This window comes from Eurosta solidaginis, chromosome 3 (genome assembly GCF_040869045.1).
Source record: "Eurosta solidaginis isolate ZX-2024a chromosome 3, ASM4086904v1, whole genome shotgun sequence".
NCBI lineage: Eukaryota > Metazoa > Arthropoda > Insecta > Diptera > Tephritidae > Eurosta > Eurosta solidaginis.
In genome coordinates, this window is record NC_090321.1 from 239,911,374 (window position 1) to 239,926,172 (window position 14,799).

The following is a 14,799-nucleotide window of genomic DNA, read 5'->3' on the forward strand; positions in this document are numbered from 1 at the left end:
GTTGTGACGTATGGTATGACATCATCGGCATATAATGCAGTTAGAGCAGTAATCCAGTGTGCAAGAGATGCAAAGAAAGATTACTGTAAAGCTGCTGAAGCAATTATGAATGACATGTATATGGATGATTGTGTTACCGGAGCTGACAGTGAGCAAGACGCTATTGAACTAGCAAAACAAATGGATCACATCCTGGGTGGAGCCGGTTTTACACTTAGGAAATGGAAATCGAATAGCAAGAAGCTAATAAGGACCTTACAGTCCGGAGAAGAGGAGTGTTTGTTTAAATTCGAGGATGAAACTAGGGTGCTTGGATTGGTATGGTTGATATCGCCAGACCAATATGCATTTGTAGTTAAGACACAAGACTTGCCATGTATCATAACAAAACGAGTAGTTGTTAGCTGCGTGGCACAGTTGTTTGATGGATACACTTCTCCAATAATTGTTGTAGGGAAGGTTTTGATACAAGATTTGTGGTGATTGAAGGTAGAATGGGATGAAGAGCTACCATCTGAATTATAAATGAGATTCAGAAAATATTGGGACGAGATGAAAAAACTTGAAAATTTTAGAATTCCAAGATGGCTCGGTACTGAGATGTCTGAGAAGGTTGAATTATGCGGCTTTGCTGATGCATCAGAATCAGCCTATGATGCAGTTGTTTATGCTAAGACGAAGGAAGCGAATGGGAATTTTAAATGTAGATTAATAGTATCAAAAACAAGAGTAGCTCCAGTAAAGAAGATGACTATTCCCAGGTTGGAATTGTCGGCATGTGAGTTATTGGCTAGACTGGTCGTTGAGGTTAAGAGAGCAATGAATTGGGGCGAGATCAATTATACGTTGTGGACAGATTCTCTGGTTGTGCTTTACTGGTTAGAAAAAATGCCCAAAGATTTGAAAACATTTGTAGCTAATCGCGTATCAGCAATTCAAGATAATACTGGGGCAAAGAGTTGGAAACATGTGGGTTCGGAAGATAATCCAGCGGACTTATTAAGTCGAGGATTAGAACCCGGTGAGTTGGTTGATGATCGATTTTGGTTGGAGGGCCCAGAGTGGCTATCTTTTCCTAAGACACAGTGGCCACCTGATAAGTTTGAACAGGTTAAATCAAAAAATAATAAGGATGGGCAAGCAGAAATTAAGGTGCACATTGTAAATGTATGTTATGAGGAGATGGAGATTTTTGTGCCAAAAATGGGGGGAAGTGGTGAGCTTGTTCCAATCACGAAATAAAAAACAGGGCAAGAAGGAATTTTGAATGTATTGGCATATGTAAGGCGATTTATAGATATAGTCAAGACAAAATTGACGACTCGTGATAGGATAAGAAAGTCAGCAAAGAGGTGCAGATTAAGGGGCATGAAATTGAAGGTAGATTTACCAAGTGAGCAAGAAAAATTGTGGGCAATGGAGTACTTACTGAGAAATTCGCAGGAGAAATATTTTCACAAAGAATTGGTATTGTTAAAAAAGGAGCACAAGTTACTGGAACATAGTAAGTTGGAATCACTACGACCAATTTTGGATAAAAGCGGGCTTTTGAGGGTAGGAGGTCGATTGAATGAGGCGAACCTTGGATATGAAGCAAAGCATCAGGTAATTGTGGCAAGAGGTTCCAGATTGGCTTACTTCATAGCTGATTATGCGCACAGACAAACTAAGCATGGGGCAGTGCAAGTAATGACACATTTCATTCGGCAAAAGTACTGGATTCCACGCTTGAGAGATGAGCTCAGAAAATACTTACGTGGGTGTGTTGTATGTGTGCGATACAACTATAAGCTTGAACAACAGTTGATGGCAGACCTACCAGCTGAGAGGGTGCAAACAGGTAAACCATTTCTTCACTGTGGGCTAGATTATGCTGGTCCATTTAATGTACGTGTGAGGGTGCGAGACGATTATGTCGATAAGACTAAATGTTGGGTTGTTGTGTTTGTATGCTTGAAAACTCGGGCTGTACATATTGACTTGGTGCTAGATCTGACAACTCAATCCTTCATTGCGTGTTTTCAAAGATTTATTGGACGGCGAGGCCGTTGTGCAAAACTATTCAGCGATAATGCGACGACATTTGTTGGTGCGAGCAAGACGACAAAAAGGGCTATGGATCACTGGAGAGGGCAAGAGGCGCTGGAACATATTGGTCTAAAAGGTAGTGAGTGGCATTTTATGATTTCAGCAGCGCCACATCAAGGAGGGATTTACGAAGCAGCTGTAAAGTCAATGAAATTCCATTTGACCAGGATCGTTGGCCAGAAAACGCTGGCACAAGACCAGCTGGTGACGTTGTTAGTTGAGATTGAGGCAATACTGAATTCCAGACCTTTATATCCGCTGTCAGATGATCCAAATGACATGCAGGCATTGACACCGGGCCATTTTATTATTGGGGAGCCATTGATTTTACCGCCTTCGTTTCTGGTGGATGACCAACCGACAAGTTTAGGGATAAAACTCTGGCAGCAAAGGCAAACAATGCTTCAGCACTTCTGGAATAGATGGCAAGCAGACTATTTAAACAGTTTACAAGAGAGAAAGAAATGGCCCAGAGAAAATGAAAACGATAAGATTGGGCAGATGGTAATAATCAAAGCAGAAAATTTTCCACCAGCCCAGTGGGCATTGGGACAAGTTACCGAACTGATCCTTAGTAAAGACAAACTGATTCGTTCTGTTGTGGTGCAGACACAAACGAGCAAATTAACGAGACCCGTACAAAAGATATGCATACTACCAGTGGAGCCAGACAAAGCAGAGCAGCGGTAAAAGATGAAGTATCTGGGCTAATAAATTATGTAGATATTTATGTATGTATATTGAAGCTTAGTTGAGAAAACCGTAGGTTTTCGCTGGCACTGTTTCGTACAGGGGCATTTTCTCACTGTGCGTCATAAATGTCGCGCAGGGGAGAATGTGCCTGCCCGAATAAGTTTACCGTTTTAAAAAATATACGTTGGAGTGGAACATGTCAGAATTAAAATAACGATTCAAGTTGAGCGAATCAATCAGTTTAAGTAGTTAGGAATTGAATGCGGTGCCAGCAAGTTGTTAGAACGGTTGTCTATAGAATAGTAGTATGGTGCGCGAATACATTGTAATATAATTATATATATGTAACAGAAATAATAATGTGTGTTGAGTGCAAGATTTTGTGTGCAATAAAAAGGGGTTTTTCTGGCCTTTGGCCTTTTTCCCTTTAGCTATGCGTTTCTTTTTTTATATAAGATGAGTGTGGTTGCACACACCCCCACATGTGGTAGTAAGTATGAAACAAACGTAATACGGGGCATGTTAAGACTATTTTATGCCAGATTTACACATTTCGATTCCAAAAATATACAGAGAGGTGTCAAAACACGCGTATTGGCTTCGAAAACATTAATCCGAAGGCGGATTCTTTTTGGCCGGAGATATTTGCAGTTGAAGTTGGCAACTTTCATGTGTTTGTTGTAATGTTGTTTTGCAAGAAAAAAATTTGTGTACAAAGGATTTAGTTGTGATCCCACCCCATTGGTGGACCGGCCAGATAATTTTTTACAAGCGCTGCCGAGGGCCACCAGAAATGTGTTCTGCGCAAAAATAATATGGAACCCCCCCCCCCCCTCCGTTTCGGAGGTACCCGCGGGTCATTTTCGGTTTTTCGTTAATATCTTTTGAACGTCGTTTGCCACCTCTCCGGATATTTTTTGGGTAAAAGTCTAGTTGAGGGGTCGACTGCTAATACGCAACGAAAAATATCGAGAGTTGTCAAAAGACACATATTGACCTCGACAGCAATAACCCGAAGGCGAAAAGATGGACGCGTATTAGCAGTTGGTCCGTCATAACCATACCATAGCTAACCAATTGGTTTTTGGTTTTTCGCCATATCTATAACCTAAAATATTTGAGTTGGTGAATTTATTAACTTTTTGTATATTTTATTTATTGTTTTGGATACGTTTTGACTAAGAGACTTATTTTTTGTGGAATATGTTTGTAATTTTTTGCGTTTTCTTTATTTTTATGAAATTTTCATGATTTTTAGGTTAAGGCGCCATTAATCGATCACATTGGAGATGGATATGGATATGGGTATGGATACGACTATGACGTTAGGGTTAAAGGGCGTATTAATGGTGACATATAACAATACAGCCATAACCAGATAAGACAGCTGATCACACGTACCTTATGGAAGTTTAATTTGGCCTTAATAGCGGAATATCTCTCAATCAATTTATAAATATAACAGGGATGCACCTTAACGTTAAGCTAATCGTTTATCAAAAAATTTCCACCGTTTCCGCTGAAACACTTCGAAATATTATCGATAAAGAAATTATCAAGATAAATTGAATCTCGTTTTTAACCGAAACGAAAAGCTTTCGTTAACGTTAAAAACGTTAACAAAAACGTGATACTTTATTTTTGAATTGTGCTGGCAATGCTATAGCCATGGTGAAGCCGTAAGGTGGTAACAGCGAACGGACATACACACAAATGTGTAATTCGTTGGTGGTAATGTCAAAAATACTCTGAGAAATGTTCGTATTGTCAAAATTCATGAGAAAAGTTGCAATCAGCTTGGCTAATGCTTTCACCTTTAATGACTCCGCCATAAATCAGCTTTGCCAGCATAGTTTGAAATTAATAATCAACATAAACGATTTGATTTCGTTTTGATATTGCAGAAAACGAAACAAAATCATTTCGTTAATTTGACGTTCTTAACGTTAATAAACGAAACGAAATGACTTTGTTTCGTTTATTAACGTTAATTATCGTAACGAAATGATATCGGTTCGTTGGTTAAGCATACCTGAAATATATGTATATAAATATAGAGAACCGGGTACCGTTATTTAAAATAAACACGGCCACCCTACAGGAGTAAACGTCATCAACAAACAGCTGACTTTGACTTTTATATAAAAAAAAAACATAACGTGCAAAAATTTCGCTGTTTTGTACAAAAATCGCATTATATTCATTAATTTAATAATAATAACAAAAATCGTTCAATTTACAATGGTAGCGCAAGAATACCAAGCTGTAATATTAGCAGCTGGTCGTGGTACACGGCTACCCGAAGTCGTAGCAGATGCACCTAAATGTTTACTGCCAATCGGGCCTTATCCACTACTGTGGTATCCTTTAAATATGTTGCAACAGCACAACTTTCAAGGTAAGTATTTGTTTATAAAAAGATAATTTATCAATTTACCCTATTATTCAATCATTTTGCAGAGGCTATTGTTGTGGTATTGGAGAGTGAACGTTCAGAAATTCAACTATCAATGGAGCGTACACCATTGAAAATTAAAATAGACTATGCTGCTATTGATAGTGATAGTGATCTTGGAACTGCGGATAGCTTACGACTAATACATGACAAGTAAATAAGAACACATAGTACTAATTACTTGTGAAGCTCCTATTTTACATCATTATCTGTATTGCAGATTAAAATCAGACTTTTTGTTAATGTCCTGCGATATAGTTTCGAATGTTAGTTTATATCCGCTTATCAATAAATTTCGCCAACATGATGCTGCTTTGGCGGCGCTACTCTTTAAAAGCGGCTTTGAATCGAATGTAACATTGCCGGGACCAAAAACAAAACATAAACCTGAACGTGATCTTATTGGTATTCATCCGAATTCTCAGCGTTTACTTTTTCTCGCATCTACCAGCGATTTTGAAGAAGTAATGAGCCTTAATGCACACCTTTTGCGTAAAAATGGTAAAATGACGATACACTCACGTTTGGTGGATTCGCATATTTATGTAATGAAGAACTGGATCATTAATTTTTTACTTAAGGTAATTTATTATACAATTTGTGGAGTAATATTATTAAAAATCCAGAGTGTGATCGCTTTGTTTTCATTCTGCATTCTTATTCATGTAGCGGTAAGCACACTCTCCAAAGGTTTTGGAGAGTGTTATAGATAATGATAGTCTTTTTCCAGATACTGTTGTGGTACGTTGTGGTAATTATCACACTTAAGTTACCATCCGCACCCTCTTTATCGCTGCAGAATTTGAATTTTCTCAGAAAACAAAAATAGTCTAGCAGGTTTTTCGTTCAAATCGGAGTCGATTTAGTGGAGACTTTTTCTTTCGCCAAGCACTATCAAATGTATATACCGCCACGATCGGATATACACGTTTATACTTATCATAGCACTGTTATTTGTAGTTTGTACTCGCAATTGCGAGACAAAGACCGCCTAGTAGTTCTTGGTGATTTCAATTTATCATCAGTAAATTGGATCAATACCATCGACTCAAATTTTATGACTCCCACTACTCAGCACGAGTTTTTAAATAGCCTGCTAGATACATCTCTTCTCCAAATTAATAATGTTTTAAATTCCAAAAGGAAAATCTTAGACTTAGTTTTTACAGATGACTCTGCGGGTATAACTCTAACCCGAACTCCTCCATTATCCCTTCCTGAAGACCCTCTTCATCCTACGCTTGAGATAGTACTGGATGTTGTTCAACCTGTGATGCTCAATGTTTCTAAGCCCAATTCCCGACCCCGGTCGAGATGTTTTTCAAAGACGAATTTTAGTGAGCTCAATAATTTGATTTCTGCCCATGACTGGTCGAGTCTTTATGCGTGTACAGACGTTGAAACAGCGACTTCCTTGTTTTATAGTTCTCTTGATGCTTTGTTTGAAAGCTGTGTCCACCTTCGTTATTCCAGTACCACCACGGGTAAACCACCTTGGTTCTCAAAGCAACTATTAAGACTTGATAATATTAAATCTAGACTCTATAAGCGTTTCAAAAGATCTGGTAAAGCTATTGATTTATCTAAATATTTAGTGGCGCGCTCCAATTTTCATCGTCTTAACCAGCAGTGTTATAAAGGTTACTTATCATGTTGCAAATTCCAATTTACTAATAATCCGCAACGTTTCTACAGATTTGTTAATTCCAAAAGGAAAACTTCTGGTTTCCCATCTACTTTTATTTATGGGTGCAAAAACGCAAATTCTGATCACGAAATCGCAGATTTATTTGCTGAATTCTTTAAATCAACCTATTCATCCCAATGTGTCCAGTCTAATCTTTATCCATATTGCTTGGAAAGTTCTAATAATATTTTAAACCCATTTATTGATAAAGATACTGTTCTTAATAAACTTCTTGCATTGAAACCGATATCTTCACCGGGTCCAGATGGTGTTCCTAGTTGTTTACTTAAGTACTGTGCTGCCAGCTTATCAGAGCCTATCTTTAAATTATTTAAACTGTCTCTGGAATCCGCATCATTCCCATCTATTTGGAAACAATCGTTTATTATACCTTTGCATAAAAAAGGTAGTAGGTCTAATATTGAGAACTACAGAGGCATAGCTAAGCTCTCAGCTATCCCTAAAACTTTTGACCAGATAATTACATACCAGCTTCAATACTTGTGTAGCTCTTTAATATCGCCTTGCCAACATGGTTTTGTTCATCGGAGATCAACTACTACCAACTTGCTTGAATTTACGTCTTTTGTTATGAATGGTTTTTTAGTTTGCAAACAAACATGTAATTTACACCAACTTTAGTAAAGCATTTGACTCTGTTAATCACGAGCTCTTAGTTACCAAACTTGATCTTCTGGGTTTTCCAGCGCCTTTATTAAGTTGGATTTCAAGTTATCTTGAAAATAGGACTCAGCGAGTCTTCTTTAACAACAATCTTTCAAAGTCGTTTGATGTAACTTCTGGCGTGCCCCAGGGTAACCATTTGGATCCATTACTCTTTAACCTGTTCATTAACGACTTACCAAAGGTTATATTACATTCTAGAGTTTTTATGTATGCAGATGATGTAAAAATTTTGTTACACATATCTGCCTTCGAACTTGTTCTGTTTTAATCAGCTTCAGGCCGATCTTGACTCATTTCAAAGCTGGTGTACTGCAAATTTACTTTTTTTGAATTACTCTAAATGTAAGCAAATGACTTTTCACCGTGTGAAGCCGGTCCTATCATCTTATACACTTAACGGCGACCCCTTGGAGCCTGAAGGTTTAATGTGGCCATATAAATCGTTCCCGAGATGGTCGGGCCAGCACCTTAATGGCGCTACAACAACAACAACAACAACAACCCCTTGGAGCGGATATCTATTGTAACTGATCTAGGAGTTATTTTTGATCCGAAATTAAGTTTTACCACACATATTTCAACCGCTATAAACAAAGCAACTGGTGTATTAGGTTTTATCAAACGTTGGGCTAAAGAGTTGGATGACCCTTATTTCACAAAGATCCTTTATACCTCGCTGGTACGTCCTATTCTCGAGTACTGTTCATGTGTCTGGTCTCCGATCTATCAAATCCATGTTGATCGGATTGAGTCGGTCCAGAGACGGTTTTTAATTTTTCCATTACGAGGTCTCAACTGGGAATCAAGTACTCATCTTCCACCATACAGGAATAGACTTCTTCTAATTAATTTGCCATCTCTAGAGAATCGTAGAGTATTACTTGGCGTTATGTTCATTCACAAGCTCATCATTGGTGTGATTGACTCCCCTGACCTAATCAGTCAAATAAATTTTGCGGTTCCTGCTAGGGCGTCCAGACATTTTGTGCCTTTTTATTTACCTCTATGCCGGCAAAATTTTGCTAGAAACAGTCCCCTGCGCCATTGGTGCTCGCGGTACAATGATTTGTATAACTGCATTGGCTTTGAATGTTCGTTTGCTGCTTTACATACTGCTATACTCTTATGTTTAGCCTGATATTTTAATTTTATTTTTTCTTATACAATGCGATGTCAAATGTTTATAACATACAAATTTTCTATGTACCTTTTTTGAACTTTTTAATTTTAAGAATGGCTCTGTATTGTACATATATATCTGTCTATTACAATAATTAGTCGACCGCTTTGTGTTTGCGTCGACTTTAAATAAATAAATAAATAATAAGCCAGAACAATCGGGGAGTGGCTTAACCTTACAACAACAACATTGTGGCTTTGGAACATTGAACCAAGCGGAAGTTGCTGCGATTAAGGATGCGGTGGATGAAATCCTATCCAGTGCTACTACGGTTACGGAATTTAACATCTACTCTGATAGCCAAGCGGCTATCAAGGCCTCGAGCTCAACTACAGTGCGATCGAGGGTGCTCTGGGAGTGCCTGACCTCGCTTGCGATTATTTTACAATTAAGATTATCTGGGTCGCGGGTAACTGTCAAGCGGATCTCTTAGCTCGCATTGGTACAACTGGATCGGATGAAAAGGGCTGTAGGGATTTCGGGATTCCGCTGGCCACCTGTGGATTGCTCCTCCATAGCTACGCCTCGAGTCAGCTCAGCAATCGTTGGGCGGACACCACGTCTTGCAGGGTAGCAAAATCATTCTGGCCGAAAGTGGATGGCAGGAGGTCTGCTGAAATAATTGTGTTCACTAAGACCCACCTATCAATGGTCATTGGAGTTTTGACGGGGCACTGTCCCATGGGTATCCATGCGGTACGTCTCAATATACTGGGAACTCCATCCTGCTGCAGTTGTATGGAGGATGATGAGGTGGAATCACCTAATCACTTTATGCTTGATTGCCCAGCTTTTGCTTGAACTAGGCGAAAGTACTTCGGTCGCGACTCACTTGGATGTCCCGAGGATTTATCCAAAGTTGAGATTGGTATCGTTCGGAGCTTGATAGTAGCTACCCAAGGATTCTCTAAGTAGCTCGATCTAAGTCACCGTTATTTTTGTTGAATGTGGTATCACGACGGACCTTCGTATTGTCCAAGTGAGAAATACGGCACCTGAGAACTCAGCCGTATGAAGCAAAAAAACACAAGTAGGCCTTCAGTGAACTCCACAAACAGCCGTCGGACCTTTATGCCAGGAATTGCCCGGTGAATCCAGTACTCAAAGAACAGTACCCAAAACTTGCAGAAGAGGAAAGCATACTCCCCAGGGAAACGCGAGTCACTCTATCTCAATTTCGTTCTGGATACTGTAACAGGCTAAACTCTTACCTATCCAGAATCAACCACGACATCCAAATTTTTGCCCCGCTTGCAATGTGTCCCCACATGACACCAACCAAATTGTAATGTGGAACCAACAACTAACACCCCTCTCATTATGGTCCACCCATGTTGAAACAGCTAGTTTCCTTGGACTCCCGTTAGAGGATATTGATGAAAATTTGTGATCGGTCGCACCTATTGGGTGGGGCGAAGCACTGCTACAAAAATAACAACATAAGGTACTACAATAGGGAAAGTCCCAGAATCAGGATCTCAGCAGTTGTTTCTCAGTGAAAATGTCTGCCGTAGCCTAGGCAAATCTGTAAGAAAAAAATGAGTAAATCAACTTGAAACCTTGCTTAGGTAGCAATCTTTTGCTACCGGTAGGCTTGAGTACTTGCATCTCAGGTACTAGACAGGCATATATACATTTTATCCCGAACTTTAACTCTGTTCCTCCTTTTTTTTTACTCGTTTTAAGATATCTATTTATTTATTACAGAAAGAAAACTTATCAACACTCAAAGGCGAGTTTTTGCCATATCTCATTAAAAAGCAAATGTCTAAGAAATCAGGCAGTTCGGCCGCAGCACCAGATATGCATTCGGAAGTAGGCGTTAATATGAAAGCCGAAAACGATATATTCCATGTAAGAATACAATTGATGATATTATTATATACCTTACAAAAATTTAGTTTATATATTTAACTCACTTTTAGTATGCATCAAACTCTCAACTCGAACAGCGCATAGAAAAGGCCACTCTATTTAATGATTCACGCTTCAAAGAGCCCTATAATGGTGATGTTATTCGTTGCTATGCTGTTATAGCTCCTAAAGAGAGCATTGGCGTACGAGTAAATACTACCCTTAACTTTTTTGCCATCAATCGAAAGGTAAACCAAAGCCTAGTAAATATTATTCTAACAAACTATATCTGCAATTACGGTATCTTAAACAGATCCCAAATATATGGAGTCAGTTTTTCAAACCCCAGGAACATGCCCTCATTTTAAAGAATACCGTTATAAACTGTACACAAATGAAAGAAGTAGCTGTAGGCGATAGCGCAAAGCTATCGGAAAAGACTTCTTTGAACTTCAGCGTCTTTGGTGCTAATTGTACGATTAATCCCAAAAATATTATAAACAAATCTATTATAATGACAAGTGCTATCATTGAGGAAGGGTAAGTTTGTCGTCAATTAGAACATGATCCACAATTCCAAAATGAAATATGCTATCCATATTTTTATTCAGCTGCAACATTGAAAACTGTATTGTGGGCAGCAGAGCCGTTGTCAAACGTGGTTCGGTACTGAAGAATTGCATAATTGGACCGAATTTTGCTGTTGAGGAAGGCACGAAAAAAGAAAATCAACACTTAACAAATGCAGATGGTTTCATGGAAATTGATATACAATAAGAAAATAATATACCAAGCCAATGCAGGACTCTGTTGAAAAACTTACAACTTTTGAAGCGTCCTAGATTAATTTGTCATTAAACCTCTATCCAAAACTGATCTTAAAGATGTCGTTCCTGAGAAGCCGGCACATCGGGAGCTGACCTTTGAGATTATCTGCATTTGGTCGTACCGAAATCCTTTGCCAAAACTCTTTTCGCTTTGTTATTAGGGTTCGTTTGGCCGCCCGTTCAATTATTATAGATAGTTGATAACGACTCCTTCACCACACCTCGAAGCCGACTTCACTGATGACACTTAGTTCACTTGGCTTGAGGGCTCGAATGTAGGAATACTCTGACCATAGCGAGCCAAAAAACTTAGTCCTGATGTTGCAGATTGCTCCTAAGTATTTTGCTTGGGTCACAGGCTCTAATTGTAAATCATTCACCCGTGCTTCGCCCCATCCATCATAAATTGTCTTCAATATCCCCTGAAGGGAGTCCAAGGAAACTTGCAGTACGGACTTCTACCTTAATGATGCCTGTTACCGGAACATACTTGATCTATATCCGGCAAGCACCATCAACATCGAATACGTAGTTTGATTCACAATGGTGATATCTTCTGCATAGACGTCAAAATTCCAAAGTGATTGGATCGATTCGCGTTTTCAATCTCGTCGTGAACGGTTCGCTGAAATTCCTTGCAGCCCAACCATATGAAAAATTGGACTTTATAACATGTGGTTGAGTACAAATCCAGACCGCAAGCGTTACGCGTAAGTAAAACGTGTTTCGCGTTAAGTAACTAAAAAAGTGAAACATTTTCAAAACATGTAAACCACTCACGGGAAGTGTTAAAATATATGTATAAAACCTTCGCCTTATACGCAATTTCAGTTGCAAAATCATACAAGTGCTATCGGGCTAATAACCGAAAAAATTAATTTCAAACATTACTATTAAAAAAAAAAAATTAATTTACAAAAATGTGTAAAATAAAACATACATAAAGCTATCGATTTATGTATATACATGCATACCGTTGTGGAAAATAGAATACATAATATCCCCGAGGGCAAGATAGATAGATAATTAATTGAGGATCGCACTGCGACCATTGGTCTATTGTGGCCTCATCTGCTTCACAACACCTCATCCAAGCCGACATCACTGATGAACCCTAGCAGTTCACCTGGCTTGAGGGATTTGATGTGAAAATGCTCTGGCCATGGTGAGCCCATAAACTTAGCTCTACGTCTTGAGATTGCATCACACTCCAGGAGGATATGGTCCGCCGTCTCCGCTGATCGATCACAAAATCGGCATGTGTTGTTCGATATTATACCCAGCTTTTGCATGTGGCTGTTCAGTCTACAGTGTCCTGTAAGAATAGCTGTTAGAATTCTTAGGTTATTTCTCGAGAGGCCTATAAATGCCCTGTATCGAGTTGTGCAGTAACCGCCTAACAGTAGCTTAGATTGTCTCAGACCTGGCATATTACGTCAGTGTTCTTCCCTCTTTTCCTTTTCTTCTGCTAATAGATGCCCCCTAATTTCCTGTGGGCCTACTGGCAGGATTGGCTCAGGACCAATAGGTCGTATCGTTGCTGCTTCTCTGGCCAGGCTGTCCGCCTGCTCGTTTCCCTCGACTCCCCTGTGGCCAGGAACCCAGGCCAGCAGTAGTTCATTGTGTGCTCCTAGTTGATTCAGCTTTTCCACGCACTCAAGGACTAGTGCTGATTTTATTTCAAATGCAGAGATGGCCTTGAGGGCGGCCTGGCTGTCACTGAGTATGGCAATTTTCTCATTGGAGTATTTCCGCTGAAGGTTCAGGTCCGTGCACTGGCTTATGGCGAATACCTCCGCTTGAAAACTGCTCGGGTATGCTCCCAGGGGTATTGATATCCTGGCTCTGGGTCCAACGACTCCAGATCCAATCCCCTCTGGGGTCTTTGACCCATCGGTATACCATACTATACTGTGTAGCTGCTGAATGCTCTCAATTCTGTTTTCTTCCCACGTACCCTTGTCCTCCAGTTCTACTTTATATCTTTTCTCATATACTATCTGCCTGAGGATGTCATCCCTCGGGAGTTGAGAGATTGGGATCTTCTCTCTCAATTCCTCCATGTTCCGGAACGCTATGACTTTACCTTTGCCCGAGCCCTCCTTGACGATATTAAGGAGGGCTCGCTTGGCTGACTGCTCTATCGATATATGCAGCGGGGTTAGATCGAGGATAGCCCCCCAGCGGGTTAGGAGATCAGAATATACCCGCGGTAGGTATGCCTGTCGTAAGAGGCGACTAAAATACGAGATTGAAGGGGCTGTGTAGCGCAACCCTTCAGGTTGCCAGCGCAATATATAGCTTCTCCAAACCCAATTGTCAACCTCACCTATCCGCGGCGAATCCTGTTTCACTAACAGACGAGGCTCTGGCGACCCCAAGCTCCTCATGGAACTTGGGGGTGGGGAGGGAGGGAATGGCATGAAGGTTTAATGTGGCCACATAAATCGTTCCCGAGATGGTCGGGCTAGCACCTTAATGGTGCTATGGTACCGGAGCGTACCGGATCTGTATCCGGAAAAGGACCATCACATCGATAACACTCCCCAAAGCCTTCGGGGAGCAACCTTATCGCTACAACAACAACAACAACATCGAGGATAGCTTCCAGCGCTGTTGTGGGGCATGTGCGCATGGCTCCCGTGATGCACACACATGCCAGTTGCTGAAGTTTTGACAGCGCTTGCCTCGGCGTCGCCCGAGTTGTTCTCGATGCCCGGGCTATTGAGCCATATGTTATCATAGGTTTGGATGTATACCATGACATCCATCTTAGCACGTGTGGGCTGCAGCCCCATGATTTGCCTGCTAGACGTTTGCATACCATGATGGACCTCGTGGCCCTAGTCTTCATGGAGTCGAAGTGTTGTTTCCATAAGAGCTTGGTGTCAAAAGTGATCCCCAAGTACTTCACTGCGGTTCCATATTCTAGTTCCACGCCATCTATTGTTATTGCTCTCAGGGCTGGTAGGACCCTTCTTCTGGTGAAGGAGATGATGGTTGTCTTAGATGGGTTGATGTTAAGACCCACATTGGCGCACCATTCCCTTGTAATGTTCAATGCTCTTTGTATTATGTCACAGAGCGTACTCTCGAATTTACCCCTTGCAATTATGACGATGTCGTCAGCATATCCTTGGCATCTTATGCCACTGTCTGATAGCTTTTGCAGGAGTTCATCCACTACTAGGCTCCACAAAAGGGGTGACAGGACACCTCCTTGGGAGCACCCTCTCGTTGTAATAACCTTAACTGCGCTGCTGCCTACTTGAGCTTCAGCGATTCTTGTGCGGAGTAGATTATCAATCCATTTCTGGATTGGCACCAG

General features: G+C 40.4%; 1 protein-coding gene across 3 annotated transcripts; it reads left to right on the top strand.

Moving 5' to 3' along the window:
- Positions 1 to 1,106: 1,106 nt before the first annotated feature.
- On the top strand, positions 1,107 to 11,469 carry eIF2Bgamma (eukaryotic translation initiation factor 2B subunit gamma). 3 transcript variants are annotated; one of them, XM_067775662.1, is made up of 9 exons: positions 3,086 to 3,271; positions 4,040 to 4,086; positions 4,839 to 5,179; positions 5,242 to 5,389; positions 5,457 to 5,817; positions 10,498 to 10,644; positions 10,716 to 10,892; positions 10,958 to 11,184; positions 11,256 to 11,469. In XM_067775662.1, exons 3-9 carry the CDS (start codon positions 5,023 to 5,025, stop codon positions 11,419 to 11,421), a joined length of 1,383 nt encoding a protein of 460 aa, XP_067631763.1. In that variant the 5' UTR covers positions 3,086 to 3,271; positions 4,040 to 4,086; positions 4,839 to 5,022; the 3' UTR covers positions 11,422 to 11,469. The 3 variants fall into 3 exon arrangements, 1 of the variants encoding a protein (XP_067631763.1); XR_010951287.1 differs by lacking the exons at positions 5,242 to 5,389; positions 5,457 to 5,817; positions 10,498 to 10,644; ... (1 more) ...; positions 10,958 to 11,184; positions 11,256 to 11,469 and having other exon boundaries at positions 1,107 to 3,271; positions 4,839 to 5,025; XR_010951288.1 differs by lacking the exons at positions 5,242 to 5,389; positions 5,457 to 5,817; positions 10,498 to 10,644; ... (1 more) ...; positions 10,958 to 11,184; positions 11,256 to 11,469 and having other exon boundaries at positions 1,107 to 3,271; positions 4,883 to 4,952.
- The last annotated feature ends 3,330 nt before the right edge of the window (positions 11,470 to 14,799 follow it).

What these genes read in the sequence shown, in the direction of transcription:
- eIF2Bgamma (XM_067775662.1), top strand. Translation starts at nt 5,023, where the DNA reads ATGGTAGCGCAAGAATACCAAGCTGTAATATTAGCAGCTGGTCGTGGT. An exon ending in GCAACAGCACAACTTTCAAG is followed by an intron (nt 5,180 to 5,241) that starts GTAAGTATTTGT and finishes ATCATTTTGCAG; the next exon opens with AGGCTATTGTTGTGGTATTG. An exon ending in CCGAAAACGATATATTCCAT is followed by an intron (nt 10,645 to 10,715) that starts GTAAGAATACAA and finishes ACTCACTTTTAG; the next exon opens with TATGCATCAAACTCTCAACT.